We start from the raw sequence: 22,905 nt of genomic DNA, 5'->3' as shown, positions 1-22,905 counted from the left end.
GGGCTTGATTAATAAATAACCAAAATCCATAGGGAGTAAAATGATTATCTGGAGGAGGTTTTTAAGTGATAAGCAAATCTTAACTCTTCTCTCAGATTCTGATATGGATATGAAAACAGCTCAGAAATGAAGTTCCAGGGCGCCTGGGTGGCTCAGTGGGTTAAGCCTTTGCCTTCAGCTCAGGTCACGGTTGGTCTCAGGGTCCTGGGACTGAGGCCCACATCTGGCCCTCTGCTCAGCAGGGAGCCTGCTTTTTCCTCTCCCTCTGCCTGCCTCTCTGCCTACTTGGTGATCTTTCTCTCTTTGTCAAATAAATAAATAAAATTGTTTTTAAAAAATGAAGTTCCATTTATCACAATCACATCTATTAAAAACTTTCATGAGTATAAGAGCAGTATTACTAATGATGAATTTAGCATGTGATATTGAAAGTTTTCAAAGGACTCTACCAAGTGAAAGTGCTTGTGCATCCCCTCCACCCCCATTTATTTGCCTAAAACTTTAGAGGGGGAATGAGTCTCAATGTAACGATTGCATTGCCCCTATTTAATTGGCAGTGCCAGACCATAGCTAATAAAATAGGCTAATAGAGTGTGTATCTGGAGTATGCATGTTTTTAAAAGAAGACCATTTGGAAATGCTTTGTGAACACCAACAATCTAGAGCTGAGAACAGCCCTGCACATTGCTAAATTATTTTTGAGAATATCTGTTGTTATAAAGTAGAGAATTGAATCCCATGGTAGAGTTGGTAATTTACAGAATTACTAGCAGTATTTATACTAAGACAATTGGCATATACTTATTTAATTCCTCCTTGAAAATTTGCAAAGCAACCCTGAAATTAGATAACATTTTTCTAATTTTGCTAAGTCATAATCCATGAAAAGGGGTGTCTTGTGAAGCTTTTGGGCTAAGTCACCTATCCGTGAAGAGGCCATATCATCATTTCAGGTCATGTTTTTTGTTTGTTTGTTTATTTGTTTGTTTTTTAAAGATTTTATTTATTTATTTATTTGTTAGAGAGCGCACGCGAGCACAGGCAGACAGAGTGGTAGGCAGAGGCAGAGGGAGAAGCAGGCTCCCTGCCGAGCAAGGAGCCCGATGTGGGACTGGATCCCAGGACGCTGGGATCATGACCTGAGCCCAGGGCAGCCACTTAACCAGCTGAGCCACCCAGGCGTCCCTCAAGTGATGTTTTGATTTATAATAAAATTTCTTTCTACTAGCATTTGAAAAATCAAGGGTTAGTGTGGTCTTTTATGTAACTTTGGAAAATGCTAAGTGCTAGATGAATGAATATAAATTGTGTGTGACTGTGTGTGAGAGACACAGATACAGACATATACATCGATTTATGGCCTGTGTGAGCTGAGTACTCTCGTGGAAAGGAAAGATTATACTCTCCATACATTGTGATCTGTACATGCAGAGCAGGTTCATTTAAAAAAAAAAAAAGGTTTGGTTTAAAATTTTCAATATAATGTATTTTCCTTTTTGCATCACGTTGCAACATTTGACCTTTTCTCATCTCTGTTTTTTCAAAGATTTGTTCCATCAGATGAAAAGAAGAAACAAGGCTGCCAACGAGAAAATGAAACTTTAATACAGAGAAGAAAAGATCAGATGCAACCAGGGGGCACTGCAATTAGTGTCACAGTTCCTTATAGAGTAGTAGACCAGCCCCTTAAACTTATGCCTCAAGACTGGTAAGATGATCTATACTTTTATTGTAGTCCTTAATCTTTTTTGTATAATTAAAAAGTACCAAATTTTGTCATGAGTTCTAAATAGAAACTATCCCTAAAAACCGCATTAATGTCTAAGTTGGTCATTAATAATGTTCACATTTTAGTAATACCTAAATAAAAATGTATTTGGATAGCTAAACTTTATTTTTTACTTATAAGAAACACTAACTTCAGGGGTCCTGGGTGGCTCAGTTGGTTAAGCATCTGACTTTGGCTTAGGTTATGATCTCAGGGTCCTGGGATTGGGTCCTTGTCAGGCTCCCCACTCAGTGAGGAGTCTGCTTGTCCCTTTGCTTCTTCCCTACCACTCGTGTGCCCACACTAACTTCTGGAAAATTTAGTAAAAATTCTTTTTACTGTTTATTTTTTCTGAGTCAGTCTTTAGAGCAAAATTTCCAAATAGACTAATGTTGTTTCAAGAGCTATAGTTTCAGATTTTTGATTTGGAGAATTCACACTTTGGGGTAAGAAATGATAAATGAAAGAATTGTTACTTTTATTGTAGGGAATAATTTAATGAAAAGAATAACATGATTACTCTGGTTTAGCTCTTTGATTGCGTTAAATTGTCCTTTAAAGAATATTAAACTATTTATAACAGAGTGCCTATAAACTCAGATAATGTGAATTATCTTAAATTATTTTATTAATCAAAGCTGGAATAAAAATACAGAGTTTGAGAGTACATCTCTCTGACATAGAGAATACAACACATTGATGAGTTATCTGGCTTACCTTTAAAGTACTCATTAGTCTTCACACATTAGGAAGTCAGGGCACTCAGAGTATAAATATGTTAAAAATTTAAAAATTTATGCTAAAAATTTAGCTACCTGGGTGGCTCAGTTGGTTAAGCAACGAACTGCCTTTGGCTCAGGTCATGATCCTGGAGTCCTGGGATCAAGTCCCTCATCAGGCTCCCAGCTCCACGGGGAGTCTGCTTCTCCCTCTGACCTTCTCTCCTTTCATGCTCTCTCTCTCTCAAATAAATAAATAAAATCTTTTAAAAAATTTATTATGTGAAGTAAGATGAGAATTTCAGATACCAACTTTAGAAATTGTAGGAAGAAGAAAAGTTACACCATTTGTATTATATGTTTACAGTTATTTGCAGAAAAAATACAGTGTGTACAGGTGCTGTCACCGTGCTACAAAACATTGCTCTTATATATTAGCTAGGTCCCTAATCATTAATTTCATAACTTAGGAATAATATTTTCCTTACCTTCTTTCTTTCTCTGATAATTGTCTTTTCAAGAACTCACTGAGAGTAGTATTTTTATTATCCTGCTTACCTCTTAACCCTGTGAAACCCAGTAGGATCTAGGTGATGTCTCTCCAGCAAATTTTCTTTAGTTTGGCAGGTGCCTTGGGGTTTCAGCTATTATATGGCACAAGCTATGTCATGAAATTAAGAGGCCATTTAATAGTGTGCTCTATTACCAAAGATAGTTTTGCACTATGGACCTTATGTCCTAAGCAGGGAGGACATTTTTTAAGATTTAATGTTAGCCTTAGAGATTTTGTATAGGTTAAGAATTTGAAGCTGTGGTTTTTCATAGTAACTTGAATTGTTGCTATAGGTCTTTTACTTGAATAGAAGATAACCCTGGTTTAATGCTTTGTTGGTTCTATCTTCTAATGCACTGGTTATCAGAGTATCATCTGCTAACCTCTGGGCATTCCTAAGACCATTTCAGGGAATTGTGAGGTTAAAACTATTTCCATTATGGTACTGGGCTGGCTGTTCTCATGATTTCTCAGTCCTCACACAGGAACATTCTAGCATAACCAGTGCACAAGAGTAATCATTCCGTCTTGCTCCTCACTCCTCTTCTTCCTTACATTTCTCTTCTGACTAATGGACTGTCTATACACTTCTATTTCCTCATCTGTAAAATGGGGGTAATAATAGTACTCACCTCAGTGGATTGTTTGGAAGATTCAGTGTTATTAACATATATACTGTGGAAGGTGCTTAGAACAGCACTGGCACATAGTGAATGCTCATAGTACATCTTAATTAATGTTAGCTGTTATTGTTTATATTATAGTTTTACTCTCACTTTAGTTCTAGGCTTAAACTGTCTATGGTTTTTATACATATAATTTTTCAATTTAAATAAATATTTTCTGAGCTAATGAAATATGAGGGCCCAGAGAAGGATTTGTTCTTTTTAGGAAAACAGTTGAATGGTTGAGAAGATAAGTTACTTTAAAAAATGCTAATAGGGGGGCGCCTGGGTGGCTCAGTGGGTTAAAGCCTCTGCCTTCGGCTCAGGTCATGATCCCAGGGTCCTGGGATCGAGCCCCGCTTTGGGCTCTCTGCTCGGCGGGGAGCCTGCTTCCTCCTCTCTCTCTGCTTGCCTCTCTGCCTGCTGGTGATCTCTGTCTGTCAAATAAATAAATAAAATCTTAAAAAAAAAAAAATGCTAATAGGGGTACCTGAGTGGCTCCGTCTCGTGATCTCTGCTCAGGTCTTGATATCAGAGTTGTGAGTTCAAGTACTGTGTTGGGCTTCACACTGGGCATGGGGCCTACTTAAAATAAAAGAAAAGAAAATGACAATAGAATTTAGGTGAGTGAAATGTAAACAATTGGAAAAATTAAAGTCTGATGGCTTTTATACTCAAGATTACTTTCCAAATAATCAGAACTCAAAAATAAGGACTTGGGGGCTTTATAAAATGGTTGGTGAGTTACTGTAATTTATAATGTTTTTAAATTAAAGTATTTAAAACATATTTGAATTTTAGATGATTTTGGAGGGGGGGCAATTTATTTATTTGACAGACAATGAGAGAAGGAAAGAGCACAAGCAGGGGAAGCTCCCTGCTGAGCGGGAGCTCAGGACTAGATCCCAGGACCCTGAGATCATGACCTGAGCCAAAGGCAGAGGCTTAACCCACTGAGCCTCCCAGGTGCCCCTAGATGATATCTTTTTAAAACCAACTTTTTCAATTAATATATCAACTCTTGTTTCCCATTGCATAGGAAAAGTGGACCTTTATTCTAGTAGAACAGCAGGTCAAAAGGTTAAAAAGATTACTTATAAGGATTGTGTGTGTAATTATGTTTGAAAGACTTAGGTGCAAAAAACAGATGCATGGGAAGTGTAGCAATCATTAGTGTGCTCTAATGGTGGCATTATAACAAAGAGTTATCTAATTTGCCTCACAGATTTGTTGACAGTAGATTATATCGCATGAGTAATTGAATCCTTTCCTTAAGGATTTATAGTAATCAGAGTTCATGTTTGAGGTATTGTCTCAACCCCGGAGCTCTAATCCTGCCCCTTTTGTATTTATAGGGATCGGGTTGTAGCAGTTTTTGTGCAAGGTCCTGCATGGCAGTTCAAAGGATGGCCATGGCTTTTGCCTGATGGATCACCAGTTGACATATTTGCTAAAAGTAAGATTCTCTTTATTTTTACTGCTTATCCAAAATAGAAATGGTCTTGCTTTTATATAAGAGAAAGCCATCTATGGCTATGCATATATGATGTGTATATCAAATGATTCCATTAACATATGCTAATTTTTAAGCACCAGTGAAATATTTTTAAAGTCTTTTTTGAACATTAATATTTTTGGGTGTACTTATATTTAAAAGTGAATTATCTCCCATTCCCTATATTAGGTTACTTAAAAAGCATTAGCATTTTTGCACATCCACACATTTTTATTAAAATTGATGACCAGTTTTAAATGGGTTGACTTTTGCTGAACATGTATAGTGAGAACTTAAAACACCATATGACTTTTACCAGCTTTTTCCATTGTCTGGAATGATTGTAGCATGTTTGACTTTTTCTTTTCATTCAAGTCTAAGTTCAAGTATTTTCTTCTGAGAATCCTTCTCTGACCAACCTGGAAACAGCCATTACTTTCTTCCAGTTACTCTTCAAGCTCTTCTGTTCTCATGATAGTACTTACTGTTGTTTGATATTATCTTATTTATATCTTTATTGTAAGTCTTCCCTGGCTGTAAGGCCAAGTTCCTTGGTGGGAGGAGCCTTTTCTGCCTTGTTTACCCTTGAATTGTTATCACAGAAGAGTGCCTGGCACAGGGGAAGCATTCAGTAGCTATCTGTTAAATGAATGTTTCATGTGGCTTTTATCTATTGGTGTATTGGTATAGTTACGTACACTAAACGTAGATTAATTTAATCTGGTTTTTACAGTAGAGATATTCCAATTATTATTTAATTTGAGTACCCAGTGAAGTTAGTACCATAGTAAAATTGTTTTTTAAAAAGCATTCTCACAAAGCAAGTATGTTTATTAGAAATGACAACTTAAGTTATTATGAATATAGATTGTACTACTGTAAAATCCAGCCTTTTTTTTTTTTAAGCAACTTCAGCGTATTTAGTGGTTACCACCATTCTTCCAAGATGGAAACTCCCCAAGCTTGGAAGTTTTAATCATTTATTCTTTTCTACTTTAATTCATTTTAGAAAGTGATTCTAATATAACTAATATTGTGATAGATTTTTATGTTATTCCTGAAACTTGAATAACGCACAGTGTTGATAAATAGAAAGTTAAAGATAGAGAAAATGGGAATTTTAATAAAAGTAAAATGTCCATGAACACGAATATCTTACCTACTTGCTTGCCTTTTTGAATAGTGTTGTAACAAGAAAAAAAAATAACACTGTTTTAAAGATGTAAATGCTGCCTAACTTTCATTCAGAATGTAATGATATTTAATTGTTTTGTCCAGATTGGTAGTCTTAACGAAATTTAGATGAGACTTTTTTATACAGTTACGAATTACGATTTTCTTCCATAAATTATTCTTTGTTTTCAGTCTTCCTTCCTTGATGAATACTTTGTATTAGCATTTAAAATGAAAGTACTCTTGCCACTTCCCATCTGAAAACCCTTTCTCGTGACCTCAACTCTAGCTCCTCTCTTTCCTTTTATGAAACTTTTGAGTTGTCTATACTAATTTTTTATTCAGTTCATAGTTTGCTGTTTGGCTCTCTTGCTCTTTACTAAACTATTCTCACCAAACTTACCAGGGACCCAAATATTAGATACTTTTGACCTCCTTATTTCTTCTTTTTTAAAATGTTCTTTTCTAGGGATTTGTTACTCTTAGATTCTCCAGCTATTTGTCCTCTGGCTTTCAGCTACCTATTTATGTCTTGTTTCTCTTCTCCTTTATTATAGGTAACTCTCTCAAGGAAGTCTGATAGCTTTCAATTACCATTTATAACCCTCCCCTTATTCTAAGTTAAGTCTCTAGCCTTATATTCTGGGTCTGTTTATCTCACTAATCATGAGATAACTCCTCTGTGAGATTCTGTTGGTACATCACACTCAACCTGTTCCAAAGGAATTGTCTTGTACTCTTCCTCATTCCCAGATTTTCTTTTTCTCAATTAGTTTTCTTTTGTAACTTACGTTAGCCAGAAATTTAGGAATATATTGTCTCTTAGCTCTTAGTTGGTCTCCTTTACTCTGCCTTTTCTAGGTTTTCACCCTTTCCCCCATAACACACATAGAAAATAGTAACATCTATATAACGAGGGGGAAAACGGAAGGTATTTGGGAGCATCTGTATGGTCCCTGATTAAAACAAAACAAAACAAAAACTTCTGTTTTCTTCACACTGCACAATAGAATACAAAATTTTAGAAAAGATAATAAGTATTGATTTGTATAAAATGCTAGTATCCATTGAGTTTTTTTTTTCATGAGTAATCTATTGATGTAATCTATAAGTAATGTATAATTATGTTGTTCCTCTGTTATCTGACATGCCATCATTGTACTACTAAATATTATTCAGGAGCATTGTCTATTTTTTTACTTCCTTGTTTCTGTAAAATCATGTCGATGAGATTCATGCAGTTTGCCAAAAATAAACAATTCTGAATTGTGTGAAGCATTTTGCTTTATTATTCATTGTGCCACCAGATAGATGACTGGCTCCTTATAAAAGAAATTCATTTGTTCTATTTTTTGCTGAGTATTAAAAACTAAAAGTCTTTCTCTGAATAAGAAAGATGTTTTATAGTGATGTCGTAGTGTAAGTTTGCTTGCCACCATTCCTTCATACTAATAAAATATCTTATATGATTAGAGAAACCTTATGCTTTCTCATTTGTGATTTGAACTTTTTGGACTCTCATGTTTCACCTTAAATTTTAAAAGTTGTCTATTCTAGTGGAAAAATACATACTATATAAATTAAATCTATTAAAATTAAGGAGTGGGGGATGGTAGGCTTTTAGAACTTCAGATAAATCATTTTTTTAAAAATATAACTAATATATTTTTAAGAATGATGGGCATCTGGGTGGTTCAGTCAGTTAACGGTCTGCCTTTTTGGCTCAGGTCATTTTCCTGGAGTTCTGGAACTGAGTCCCGCATCGAGCTCCTTCCTAAGCTGGAAGTCTATACTTGTCCCTCTCCCTCCGCCTCCTCCCTGGCTTGTGCACTTGTATTCTCTCTCTCAGCTAAATAAATAAAATCTTCAAAAAAAGAATGATATAGGGGCTCATTTGGTTGGTTGACCTTCTAACTCTTGATTTCGGCCCAGTTCATCTCAGGGTCATGAGATTGAGCCCTGCCTCAGGCTCCTCACTCACCTGGGAGTCTGCTTGAGATTTTCTCTCTTCTTCTGCCATGCTACCTCCCATCTCTAAATAAATAGATAGAAAGATGAATATTTTTTGAAGGAATGATTTAAAATATATCCTATTGAGAAAATTAAAGTGAAACATGTAGTGGGGAAAATAGGAAGTATTGAAATGTTGACTTTATTTAATTTAAAATTTTTTAAAATTAAGATTTTTTATACTTGTAAATATTTTGAAAATGGGTTTTCTGAAGCTATAATATATAGCCCTTTTAATGATTCAGTTTAAATCCATTACATTGAATTACATTATATTACATTACATTGAATTAAATTCAAAATGAATAATGTATCTGATGAGGGGACCTTTAATTATATAAAAGCATAATAATTCAGAAGTAATGTTTATATGTTTCTTTTTGTGCGCACAAATGATTCATCTTGGATTTCCATCAAGAATTATACTTTGGGGGTACCTGAATGGTTCAGTTGGTTAAGCATCTATCTGCCTTCAGCTCAGGTCATGATTCCAGGGTCCTGAGATCAAGCCCTGCATTGAGCTGTCTGCTCAGCAGGGAGTCTGCTTCTCCTTCTCCCTCTGCCTGTCGTTATGCCTACTTGTGAGCTCTCTCACTCTCTGTCAAATAAGTAAAATTTTTTCTTTTTTTTTTTTTTTTAAATAAAATCTTAAACAAGCAAAAAAGAATTTGATTCATTGTTAACATCGAAAGCTAGTAGGCCAACAAGCAGTGTGGAACAAATAATCCATAAAGTAGCTATCAAAAAAATTGTAACAAAGTCTATCATTTTTATCTTTAGAGACCTCTAATGTTAGATGTTGATGATAGTAACAATTATATCTTACATGTTAGAAAAAAGGTAAATTGAAAGGAAAGCTAAACTTCTTACATGTGTATGTGTAAAACAAAAACTTCACTGCTGGTAAACTGATTGCACAGTAACCTAGCCAGGATAATTCAACTGGATGATCAGGGAGAGAGAAGGATTGAAAGTAATACTTTATGGTCCATTTGTTAACCCTTCTGCAATATACACTACTTGGGAGGTTTTGACCTAAAGTCTTTTGTTTGCCCAACACCCAGAATTAACTATTAAAAATGAAAACCAAATAATTTCACCTTCTAACTGTAAACTTTCTGGTGGCTTACTATTATATATGGAATAAATTCATATTTTTTAACCATAGCCAAATTCTACGTATAGGACATTGCCTGCAAAAGAGGTTATACTTGTTTATAGAGTAGGCCAAGCTTGCTTTCATTTTAGAATCTCTTTACCAGCTGTTCTGTAAGCCTGAAATACTCTTACGGGCCTTTGCTAGACTCACTCTTTATATCCTTTAATTATCTACTTCTAGGTAACGTTCTCACAAGGCTTTCCAAATTTTTCTTTTTCCCTTTTCATCATTTCTTATCAAGTTCCATTAGTTCTTATTCCTTAATTATTTCTTGAATCTTTTTCTTGCCAGACATATATCTTCTCCCAAGTTGAGCAAATGTCTTCTTTAGATTACTAAATTATATCAGTAGTTGCTGCTAAACACTTGGAAGTGATTCTCCCTATCTCTCAGATAAAAGTCCATGCCCCTTAATATGACCTACATAGCCAAAATTGTTCTGAATCTGTGGTCTTACCTTTTACATACATTACTTTGTATGATGCAGTTCCGTTAAATTTCTTTAGTTCCTAACTGAAACCATTTTCTCTGTGAGCATGTTCTTGGCTACCTGGGTCACTTTTGTTATGTGTTTGCCTAATCTTACTCAACCTATAGATCTTAGATTAGAGATCATTACCTATGTAAGCCTTCTCTGAATTCCATGGTCTGGGCAAGGTACTCTTTAATTTTCTGTGATATTCTACAACTTTATCATACTGTATTTGAATAGGTGCTGCTGCTGCTTCTTAACTTTCATCAGACCATATGCATTTTATCCTGCCATATTCCTCATTTCAGTCCCAGTGGCTGGCATGTATAAACCTTCAATAGATAGCTGTTGAATTGACTGTTTTTGAGGTTGTCACAGTGCTTATTAGCATCTATTTCAAAGATCGCTTTGGTTATAATGTAGCTTCATTTGGTTGAAGAAAGTTTGATTTTTTTAAAGTTTTTTGTTTTGTTTAGTTTTTTGGTTAATGTCTATATTGGCTATTTTTATTCTTTTGTAAAATATTTTTATAATTTTGATTGCAGTTTGAATAAAAAATATTATTTCCCCCCATATAGTTAAAGCCTTCCATCTCAAATATGATGAAGTTCGTCTAGATCCAAACGTTCAGAAATGGGATGTAACAGTATTAGAACTCAGCTATCACAAACGTCATTTGGATAGACCAGTTTTCTTACGGTTCTGGGAAACATTGGATAGGTAATTCTGATCCTAAAATGCACTTACTTCTGCTTTATTTTAGTAATTTTCCTTTCTCCTCAGTTAGATTTTAAGTTCATTAAAGTATGTGAACATATCCCTCAATTCCCCCTTTCGAACATTGTCTGATTTGATGCCGATCTCCAGTAGATAATAAACAAATATCTTTGTTATATTGATTTTAGAAACAGATGGAGAAAGGGTATATACCTGGATAGAAAGAACAGTAGACTCTGAGTCAGAAGACCTAGATTTTAGTTCTGATTTTGTGATCTGGCTCTAATGAACTGTGACCTTTCTGAACCTTGTTTTCTGTCTGTCCAAGGGGCTTAGATTAAGTGATCCCTATAGTTTTGTTTTTGTTTTTGTTTTGCATCAAAAGGTCACTGGCTGGATTTGTTATGGGAAGCTTGTGAAAGGAATTCAGTTTAGAATTTATTTTAATTACTATTATACATAGAATTCTTAAAACTCTTTTACAGAAACACCAGTTTTACAATCGGAAAATTTAAGAATAGCATATGATCACAATACCATTGAATTTATTCTCATTGAGGTGCTCTTTAAAATCTTCCTCTTTCTTGGTATAAGTCTCTTGACGAATATTAAGGGTTTTCCAAAGTCAGAGATGACTGAGGTAACCCAGTGATTATAATTGATAATATATTAAAGAGGAACACTTGTTATTCTAGCTAGAAGCTCTGAGATTATAGAATTTAATGAGAGGAATGTTTTTTCTGGCTTCAGAAGTTCTTATTCTGTATTTCCAAAGTGTAGTATCAGGTTTCCAGTTTTTTAGAAAACAAAACATCCTGTTCACTTTTGAATTTTAAGTTTAAAAAAATGTTAACTTATTTTTACATGTAATATTCTAAAAATTCTACCATTCTTATAATCATTATAACCTATTATAATATTATTTTTCAGGTACATGGTAAAGCATAAATCCCACTTGAGATTCTGAATTTTACTTGGTTTCTCTTTTTCTGGAGATCTGGATTAAGAAGCATGGATATACCTTGATCTAAAGACTGAGACTCAAGCTTTATGAATTTATCAAGAATTTACGAATGAAGAAGGTCACAGATCGATCTTTTTATAAGACCTTATTTGATGCTTTATGCTTCAAGGGGATGATGCTTGTCATCCATATAAGCAAACTTTTTGGCTTACAACTATTTTTTTAATATTAGCCTTCTAGTCTGTAATGGAAATTGTATATTTTGATAGAAGTTTTTTCTCCATTGGTTAAATTAGCATTACTTAAAATTTGTTTCTTTAGAAAATAAATACAGGTTATAAAATGTGTGTATATTTAGAGGTTATAAGGCTCTCTAGGCCATCTTGCTTCTGATTTTTCATTGCTCTATAATTCCTTTTACTGGAAATACTGTGTTATGAATGGTATTAAATTTTAGTCTCTGAAACTTTGAAAACTAGCAAAGGGATGTGACTATTTTGAATGAATCAGAATGTCAACTGTATGTATACTATACCTATACTTATTCTTTATTTAAAAAAGAATAATGAAAAATCAAGAACAATTCTTCAGCTGGTTGAACTGTTCAGCCTTTTCAAGACTTCTTCACTTTTAAAATGAATACGTTTAATGAATGTACATTCTTCTCACTGACTTTGGTGATTTTAAAACTTAGAATGATATATTTCTATCTGTGCTATCTTTCCACTTGAAAAATCTCAAAACACAGATTAAAACCTGATAGGCTATAGTACTTTTTATTTTGGAAGACAGAGTATGTTTGGGGGAAGGAAATGTATTAGTTCTACTGCAATGTAACTTTAACCTTCTTATCTTTTCTCATAAGTTCACCTTTGATTCTTACTTTATATGTATGACATAGGATTTTGAGTCTTCTATTTCTAGGCATGTTGATCTTGGAGTTCTTATCTTCCATTATCCCTAAATATTGATAAACTCCCCCAGACACCAAAGAACACATTTGCTTAATTGTCTGAACAGAAACAAGATAAAAACACTGGTATTTTTATGTGTGTGTTCAATATCGTATAAAATATAAAACCTATATTTTAACTTAGTAAAATATTTTACTACTTCTCTACTTTAGAGTATTGCATCCAAGATACAAATGAATGAGCATTTTCCTTGAGTCTTGATTTCACTGTTTATTACCTAAAATCAACTGGGAACCTCTACTCCCTTAAAGAGTTTTTGCCATTAGAATCCTTGCTGATCATTCATCTTGTGTCATTTTTTTCCTCCATCTCTCCCCCCCCCCCGCCCAGTGATCTCTCTTAGTTGTGTGTATGTGTGTATATATATATATATATATGACAGAATATATATATATATTTTTGGTAAACATTTAGCTCCTTCTTATGTTATGCTGACATTACCTAGCCTCGTTTTGAAATTTAATGCTATCATATAAATGAGAAGCACTTATTATTTATTTTTAAAGTAGTCACCAAAGTCCGTACCAATAGTAAATAGAAAAAGTATTTATTCATGTGGAATAAATGGTTCTTAAGAAAAGCAGTCAGCATTTTAAATTATTAGATTATAGCATATTTATAAGGTTTGAACAGATTCTACCCCCTTCCTTCCTTTCTTTGCATCCTCTCTTCAAAACAAAAGAGAACTCAAATTTGTTCACTTTAGAATTTCTCAGCATATAAACTGTTTTCAAAATAAATTATGTATTGTATAAACTTTCTCCATGATGAAATCGTCGAGGACTAGAATCTGTGATATTTTAATGTAAGAGTACTTAAGACTACTACAAGTGGACAAGAACTACCTTTCTATAAAGATTTTTAGTATTTATACTTATGTCATATATGAAACTTACTTGATACAGAGTGTGGTTAAAATTGGGAACATCTACTTTGAACAGGGTTTATTTTTCTATCTTGAATTTGCCTTATGTATATTCAAAGGCTTCTGGAAATACTATAAAGAAACATTAGGGAAAGTACAAATATGCTATGCTATTATGTATTTTAAAATCAGACTCTTAGTATGTGCTGATTTTCTTTTTCTTTTTTTTTTCAGTAGTTCAGTCCCTTATTTAGGTCCATGTAATTGATTTAATAGCCATTAATTCCAAAAACAATTTTTTTTCAGCCAATCATTATCTCCTGATTCCTGAGTCCTACAGCAGCACCTATAACTGTGCCTTGCACATAGTAGGCATTCAGTAAATAATTTATATGCATGAATTAATGACCTTTTCCATGTAACTGATTTATTACAAAAAGTACTTTGACTAGATGTTGGAATTTGAAGGTATGGAATTACAGGGAATGAAGAGATACACACAGATATTTTCATGGAAATGAGGTATGCATTAGTAAACCTGACATATCCATAAGTTACTGTTAACTGGAGACACCCTGGTCTTGTCCCCCAGTAAAAGAAAATTTCATTTCTTTATTCATAGGATCCTCTTCTGAGTCAGATAACATTAAGAAGCTTCTAGGTTTCAGTCAGTAACTCTCAACCCTGACAAACCATTAGAATCATTTGGGGGACTATTTAAATACACTATTGCCTGATTCCTGATTCTGATTTAATCTGGGCTGAGACCTGATCATCAGTATTTTCAAGAAGTTCTCAAGGTAATTTCATGTTCAGAAAGGATTGAGAATCACTGATTTAGTTTGTTACTAAAAACAATACCAGTATTAAAATGTGCTTCCTCCTCACCTCTCCTCTCTTTTTTTTTTTCCTTTCCTGCTTTTTTTTCTTTTGATGACCAACCTTTACACTAGACCATCCCCCTTATTGGGTACTGGCCTAAAGTTCCACATGACAAATTCAAGTCTTATTTATTTAATATAGGAGTATTTTGCTGTTTTATATTTAAACAATGTTTAATATATTTCATTATAAACTAGTATTACAGTTTATGATTTGTTTCCCATATGTCCATATCTTTTACTAACTTTTTAAAAATATCAGCATAACAACAATCCATACAGAAATAACTAGTTCATAATGAGGAAAATTTCATAGTTAATTTTTAAGGTAGAAGACAGTAAAGTATTAATTTCTTATCTGCCATGCAGAATTAGAGTTTGCTTATGAAAGGAAAGGGGCATACTTTTAAATTGGTCTGCACAGAAAAGTAAAAGTAAATTATTCATTTAAATGAAATTCATTATCAAACATTGAAGGAAATTTTTTCCTAAATAAAAATTTTTGTGACTCCTAACAAAATTAAAGTGATACATTCTTTTTTGGAGGGTGGGGAGGGGGTATTTAGTTGCCATATTTCTTACAATTCCATTTTATTGATAATAACAATAGAAATGATGATACGATATACATATGTGGCCAGAAATAAAGTGCCACTTTGTCAGATAATGATTATCTGAGTCTTAGTTGTTGAACTAATTAGTTTATGAAACTTTTGAGACCAGTGCTTTTTATAAATATTGGAAAAGCTAATCAAAATTAAAACATGAAAAATAAATTTAATTACATGAGCCTTAGTATTACTTGACTGAATTTTTATTCACTTGGATTTGATATGCAACTGGTTACCCTAACCAAAGTAAATTAACTTTATAAAAGGACAAATGACTGAATTTGACTTAAATTAGAATTGGATTAGGAATTTGAACTGCCATGTCCTATATATCCTGGCTTCTCCATTGCCACATTTGGCTGTTTAGTGGTGCCATCATGGTTTCTATATTAATATGTTGGAAATATAATTAGGGAAAAGTTGAAAATGTATAATAGGTGTATAAAGAATTATATTTAGTAAATGCATAATAGGCAATAATACATTCAGGCCATTGATCTGTTTGGGCTTATATGTATTATTTTAGGTAGTGTTTATTAGAGTATCTTGGGAGTTATAAATGTATGCCATTTAAATGAGTAAAGGTAATGAAATTTTATTGCCAAAATTCAAAAAGTGGGGTGATACTATGTCACATTTAAGTGAATGATGTACTGAGAATTTTGTTTGCTACTGAATTCCCTTTCTATCCAGTTTAAGTTGACTAAAATTTACTTAACCTCCAAGTTTGATTATAGTGGTTTATATATAATGTAGTTCATTTACATGGTGTAGGCATTATAAATGATTGTTTAGCCACCAATTTGTATTATTTCTCAAGCACAGTGTTTCTTGAATGGAGCTTTAATTTGGGCCATGTGACCTGATAAAATGTTCTAGTCATTCTTATGCCATTTCAGTCAATTTTTAAATTTCAAGTTTAATTGTAAATAAAACATTTTATAAGACTTTACTTCAGCAGTCTTGGGGACGTTCCCACTCCCAGTTCTACTCGGCTTTTTGTCCCTCCAACCAAAAAATCACATCCAACCAAGAACACAGAAACTGTATTTTGGGGTAGGATATGGATGACGACTGTCTTTCCATGAAAGGATTATGAGATTTTTCAGGCATAGTATTTCTCTGTTTTGAAAATAAATGCAGTGTGAGTTTTCACTTTGAAAACTAGTGAGTTAAGTACATTTATAGTTTTTTGTTAATGCGTTAAATAATGTAGGGAATCATAGTTCTTCCTAAAAGTAACAAGCCACATGCTCTGTTGAACTTGGTTTGCTTATGGTCCAATTTACTATGTCCTTTATTGTTTTAATAGAATTAAGAATGTATCTGGTAAATTACATTGTTTTTACAGTTTGAGTACTCTGATTTTAACATTTTATAGTTTGAAAACAAACTGTACTCTGCATATAATCAGATCTTTAACAGCATCAACATATTGGTTGTGCCAGTGATAACGTCTGACTCTTTTGCAACAAAATTTCTTTAATGAAGAGTTTAATGGGCCCTATTCAAACTTAATTTCCATTCAGTTCATAAGTGCCCACTTAATATGTGTTTTATCTTGCTCTTCTATTCATTTGATCATTGGCTCTTAGTCAAATGAGCAGTCACATAACTAAAATAGATACAGCATGAGTTGTAAATGCTGTTGGATTTTTTTTAAGACTCAAAGGTGCTAGTATATGTATAACAGCACATTGCCAAATAAGCTTTTTTCTCCTCATTTTCTAAAACACTTCCCATTTTTATTTAATCATGTAATGATCAGGTATTTATGGTAGCTTGGAAGACTTCCTCTTAATTTTCTTCAGTGACCATAAAAAAACATAAAAATAGCTCTGGAGAAGCCTGTGTTGAGTCTGTCATAATTATTTGTAGATACTTTATCCCAGAATTATAGTTCATAATTCATCATCCAAAAAATGTTGATTTATATTACATAACTAATGTAAATAGGAATCAGTATAAGAAAGAAGAAATTAGAGATTTGATTAATCACACTTGAATATTTTTTTGGACTGTACTTCATTTACCAAAAATTTCCAAATGGAAACACATTGGGTGGTTATACAACATTCACTGTGATAAAATGTGGTAATTTACACTCACAGAAGAACTACATTCATGGAGTTTACCATATTAAAAGTGTAAATATGGTAATGGTATCAATTTCTCTTTAAAATTATTAAATAATATAAATATGTTTTTCTTTAAAATGAAATAGTTTGAAATTTTATCAAGTTGGTGTGTGTAATGGTTGGGGAAGATCAAATGAGCTTGCTCTTGGCTTATTCAATTATTTTACCCCAGTTGGGCATCACTAAAGTTTATGGTCATTTTGACTGTAAGACAGTTTTAAAGTATTATATTCTTATTTATGTGTTTATTTCATAATACACCACTGAGTACAAAAAAGGAAGTTTAAGGGTTACTGATGATGAAACAAACTGGGGGGCATTCATGGTAGTTGATGTAGGAATTGGAGGAGAAAGAAGAAATTATAATGGCACTCTAACTCATTATGAAACATTGTAGTAGGATTTAGGCAGTGATGTATTTTTTGGGGGTTTAGACATAAACGTAAGTGAAGCTAGGCAAACCTGTGGTATGATTTTTCTCCAGCAGCATGTAGTGGCTTGGTTGCAGATATAGAAAAAGCAAATAGATTTTCAACTTTTGATGGAAGTAGAAGCAAGCCAGGGAGGTGAAGTTAAGTAACAAGTGATGATTATAGTACCAGAACATGGAATCTCAGCTCTTCAAGGAATAAACAATATAAATGAGGTCATGGAGTGTATGAAAGTGGGGCTGACTCATGAACCGAAAACTTCAGTGAAATGAAGCTAAAAGTAAGTCTGAAAGAGAAAGGAGGGTGGGAATATGAGATCAAGAGTTCAGAGGTGATATGATATTCATAAGGAAAAGTCAAGACCTTGGAAGTGACTGAGGAGAAGAGCTTTTTGGAGTCAGAGATCTGAGACCACAGTTACTCATGGGAATGTTGAAATAACAGAACGACAAGAATAGGGGTGACAGGGAAGATGGCCACAGGCTGGTGACTTACATCAATGGCATCAAGAACATTGTAACTGAATAGCATGAGCTTTAAAGCATCCATGCTCAAAATCATTGGCTTTGTATCAAGAGATAAGTGAATGTACATTTAGATATTTTTAGAATTTTTTTAAAGGTATAGATCATTTCATTGCCTCTAACTTTTTTTTTTTTTAATTGTGTGCTTGTTCCATTAGCATAGATTATGAGGGCTTTTACTGAACTAAGTGTAAATCCTGACAGACTTTCTACCTTCTCTGAGTCCATTTTGCTGCCACATCAGGCTAGATCTTGTATTGTCTCTTCTGTAGTTCAATGATAATTGGAAGTGGATAAAATTCTTTGTTGGAAGGCCTGAGCACCACTCTGTTCTGAGGTTTCATAACGTGCCCAAACTGAGGTCACTCCTAGTTGAATATACATCTCCTTTCTGAGGGAGAACTCCATGAATGGTTCCCAAAGTGGCTCTGGGGTGCTGGAAAAAAGGGATACCTGAAAGTATTAGAGGTTGGAAAGGGTTTTTCATTAGCTTTTCTTTCTTTCTTTCTTTTTTTTAAGATTTTATTTATTTATTTGAGAGAGAGAGTGTGAGAGAGAGAATATGAGAGGGGAGAGGGTCAGAGGGAGAAGTAGACTCCCCAGTGAGCAGGGAGCCCGATGTGGGACTCGATCCCGGGACTCCAGGATCATGACCTGAGCCGAAAGCAGTTGCCCAACCAACTGCGCCACCCAGGTACCCTCATTAGCTTTTCTATGGGCATCTTCTTACTTCCTCAAGTTTGTTTTGTTCTAGATTTTGGATGAGAATTCTTGGAATGTTGTCAGCTTTCTTTTCTTACAGTGAGGTACGTTAGATGTTACTTTGAGCCTAATTTAAACCTTACCAGAATCTGTTCCTTTCTTTTCTTTATCAACATGAGATGGTGTGTATCCTTTTCTTCTTTGGTGGCTGATGGTTTTCTGTTTTTCCTTTTTTTTCTTTCTCCTACCAATTTTTTAGTTGTTAAAGTGTGGTGGAGCTATGCTCTCACTTCATTGTCTTCACCCAGAAGTGACCTTACTATTCTTGATGGAGGAAACAAGCCATGGAATTCTTAGTACTATATCTCAGTAACATGCATTTAATAATCTTTCCTCCTATTACAATTTTTTATATGTCCTGTCACCCATCAAGGACTTGTCTGTTCATATGTGTTCTCCTACATCTCTCTCCACTGTCATGAGTTTTGCCCTATTACCGTTCCCTCTCTAGCTTGTGTCTTCATCCTGTCACCACCCTGTATTTGCCCCTTCCACCCACATTTAAACTGGGTTGCACCTTTCATCTTAAACAGGGTTCTAGGGGGATGGCTTGAATATGAGCACCTCTCAAAGACTCATGGAGTTAGAGGAAAACTGTGCAGTCCACATGTGTGGTACTAGGAAAACCAGCTTCAGAGTACCTGCTAGGCTACTGCATGGTGGGCTCTCAGTTCCTGTGTGTATGGGTCCTCGGTACACAGAAGCAGAGGTATTTGGCTTGCTTGTATTGCCCATAGGTTTATTGCCACTCAGACTGTCCCACAGTTGGATTTATGCCAAATGAGTAGACAAAGGAAAAGAGTCCAGAGAAGCCTAAAGAAAAAATAGAATTAGAGAACATTCAGAAGTGAGTGGTGTTGAAAACGAACTGCTGGTGAAGATGGCTGACAACTTTAATTTTGAAAACGCAGATGAGGAACTTCACAGCGTGAAGTAAGCTTTCTATAAATTAAAAGCCCAACACATTAAAATGTAGTAAAAGCAGCAAATGGCCACTCTTGAGGACCAAATTAGTGGCCTAGAATTTGTGCAGTAGTAATTCTGTCTAGAAAATCAAAACCCAAAGACGTGAAGATCGTAGTAAAAAGGAGAACAACTTAAAAGCTTAGGATATTTAATGTGAATCAGTGAAGAACCACAAGGAAAAAAAGGAAGCAGACTTATGAAAATAATTTGTAAATAGTAGAGGAACATTTCACTGGTTTTAAAGTGTTCTTGCTATATAGGTTCCATGTAACATCAAGGAAAATAAAAGACACTAGGCAGACATTTTATTCAAATACTTATTGTCTACTTCATGGCAGTGATAAGCACTTAGTCACGGGAATTTAGAGTGAACAAAGCATGAGCCATGCCATCATTGAGTAGGAAGAGGTAGACAATAAAATGAATAAATATGTCAGATGTGAGTAAGTGATAGAAAAAAAAATAAGAGTGATTAACAGTGTTGGGATAAGGTAGAGGCAAGATACACTATTTTATATTGGTGGTCAGAGACCGTTACGGTGACATTTGAGTGGAAATGAGGGAACCAACCTCATAAATCCCTGGGGAGAAAGTACTCCAGAGGGTGAACAGGAAGTTTAAAAACCCTAAGGTAATATCATAGCTGTGACTCCAAGACTGGCAAGGAAGCCCCTTTGGTAGGGCTGAGGGAGCAAGAACAGTAATATGTGAGTGCAGAGTGGCAGCAGGAAACAAAATTTTATGTGGGGCTTTGTAGACTGTTGTAAAGCCCTTGGCTTTTATTCATTGGTACATATGGGAAGCCGTTCGAGAGTTTTTGGGCAAAGGAGTGACCTCCTGTGACCCTGGTTTCAAGAGTCACAATGCTGTTGGAAAAGAGACTATTTGAGGAGTAATGGCAGGAGCTGGGAGGCCAGTCATTAGCTACTTCAGTCATTGAGGTAAGAAATCACTAGGGGTGGGACCAGGGTTACTGGTGGAGGAGTGATAAGTAGATTCTGGAAATATTTTGAAAGTACATAGATGGGGTGTGGTGTGTGATAGTAGAGTCAACAATCAGGTCTTTTGGTTTGGGGCTTTTGCCTAATAACTGGAGGCATGGGATTTCTGCTTACTGTGCTAGGAGGAAATTGGATAAGGGTCCGATTGGGGGATGGTAGGTAGCAGCAGAGGGAATTGGGAGTTTTGGGAATGCTGAGATTGAGATGCTTATTAGACATGCAGGAGGAGATACTCAGATTATTTCAGGGTAAAGAGAGGAATTTATAAAGGAAAAAGAAAAATCGCCAAGCTTTAGAGAATGACCACAACTAAATCTGTTTCCCAGGTGAGACCATTTATCTTGAGGCTATGCAAGGATCCAAAGAATGTATCTCCCAAGTACCCTCAGTTGAAGAAAATGCACATTAGAACTTTAAAGAACTTCAAATAAAGATGTGTTCTGTGGTAGAGTGGCTGGAAATTTGTGATGTTAAGTGATAAGTAAGTACTCTTCAAGTGGGAGAGACCTACTACTGGAGAATCTCACATCATTAACCTCAAGTACTAAGTTATCTCAGCAAAACCAGAAGTGAGGCCTGAGCAAGAAGTAGAGAGAAAGCATTCTAAATTTCTCATCCCTGGTGAGAAAAATGATTTTATGGAAGATGAACAACACTTGTTCTTGCAACTAATCAGAAGTTCTATATTTTTGACAACTTTTTTTTTTTTTTAAGATTTATTTATTTATTCGACATGAAGAGAGCACAAGCAGGGGGGAATGGCAGGCAGAGGATGAGGGAGTAGCAGGCTTCCCACCGAGCAAGGAGCCTAATGCTGGGCTCAATCCCAGGACCCTGGGACCATGACCTGAGCTAAAAGTGTAGACCCTCGATGGACTGAGCCACCTAGGTGCCCAGACAAATAACTTTCTAAAACCCTCTAAAGCACTTTGGGATACTTAGAAGAAAACAAACAAACAAAATATCGCATTAAGATTTTGGAGATTTTTAAATAGGTCATTTTGGATTTTAAATAGGCCAGGAAATTATTTCCAAGTTGTTAAGTTGTGAGGATGTGGACACTTTGATAGGTATTATGTTTTTAGCTGCAAAAGCACAAAATAAAGAATTTTTCCGATAACCATTTTTAAAATGTTCTTTCCATAGCACAATTTTTCCTAGCAGTAATTACTTTTTCTTCATTCACAGACTTCTGATCATCTGACTTCATAGTAATTTCTAACCTTGTTATTTGGCAAAGAGCTAATTTAGGTTTAAGAGAAAGGTCAACTCTGTCATTTTCTTGTTCCCACTTGGTTCCATTATTATTGTTATCTTTAAGGTGTTTTGTTTGTTTTTGTCTTGTTTTTCTTAGAGATCTCTTTATGCCACTTTTCCATTTTATAAAGTATAAAGTGATGTCTGTCACACTATGCTGGAGGAGGGAATGAGAATTTCACTGTCAGGTCTTCCCTCAATTCACCTTGTACTGTATACAGATCAAGTGAAGGCATCTGTGTCAATTCATATATTAACTCTTAATAAAGCTTAATTTAACTGCAAATATATATTTTACTGTCTTCTTCCCGCACCTGACTAAATCATCTTGCATGCTCCCTGGAGTGGTTATGCCCTACTTTGGAGACCAATAGCATTCATTAAGTAAAAATGTTTTCATACAGTATTTATCAAATAGTGGTGTTTGGACCAAGAGTGTTAGCTTTCCACAGTGGGGGTGAATTGTGTGATTGTTCAAGTACAGATACCATGACCTTTATTTCAAATTTACTGAAGGGGTTTTTGTGGGATAAAGCCAAAGAATCCACATATTTAACAAGATTCTCAAATGACTCATGGGATGCACCATCTTGAGTGTCACTGACTTTGAAAACCTGAAGCCAGATTTTATTTTCAACCTCATTCAACGCTTCCCTCCCAAAAATTTAGGTCCAGATATACTGCTTTGCACCCTTTCAACATGCCATCCTTTTTCATGGCTCCATGCCTTATTAAGTACTTCTCTCCCTGCCTAGAAGATGTGTTCTTACCTTTCAAGACAGTTCAAATCACACCTGTGA

General features: G+C 34.7%; 1 protein-coding gene across 1 annotated transcript in view; it reads left to right on the top strand.

The window, feature by feature from the left end:
- The window catches only part of CDC73 (cell division cycle 73), a 116,147-nt gene extending 98,470 nt beyond the window's left edge, over window positions 1-17,677 (top strand). The window contains exons 14-17 of the mRNA XM_004751502.3: window positions 1,547-1,708; window positions 5,061-5,161; window positions 10,593-10,734; window positions 11,662-17,677. Coding sequence (XP_004751559.1) covers window positions 1,547-1,708; window positions 5,061-5,161; window positions 10,593-10,734; window positions 11,662-11,698 — 442 coding nt within the window. The 3' untranslated portion in view covers window positions 11,699-17,677. The remainder of the gene's footprint in view (window positions 1-1,546; window positions 1,709-5,060; window positions 5,162-10,592; window positions 10,735-11,661) is intronic.
- Window positions 17,678-22,905: the final 5,228 nt, after the last annotated feature.

The sequence above is a fragment of the Mustela putorius genome, unplaced genomic scaffold (assembly GCF_011764305.1).
Source record: "Mustela putorius furo isolate JIRA1106 unplaced genomic scaffold, ASM1176430v1.1 tig00000508_pilon_pilon_pilon, whole genome shotgun sequence".
Taxonomy (NCBI): Eukaryota; Metazoa; Chordata; class Mammalia; order Carnivora; family Mustelidae; genus Mustela; species Mustela putorius.
This window is presented reverse-complemented; position numbering and strand designations above follow the sequence as displayed.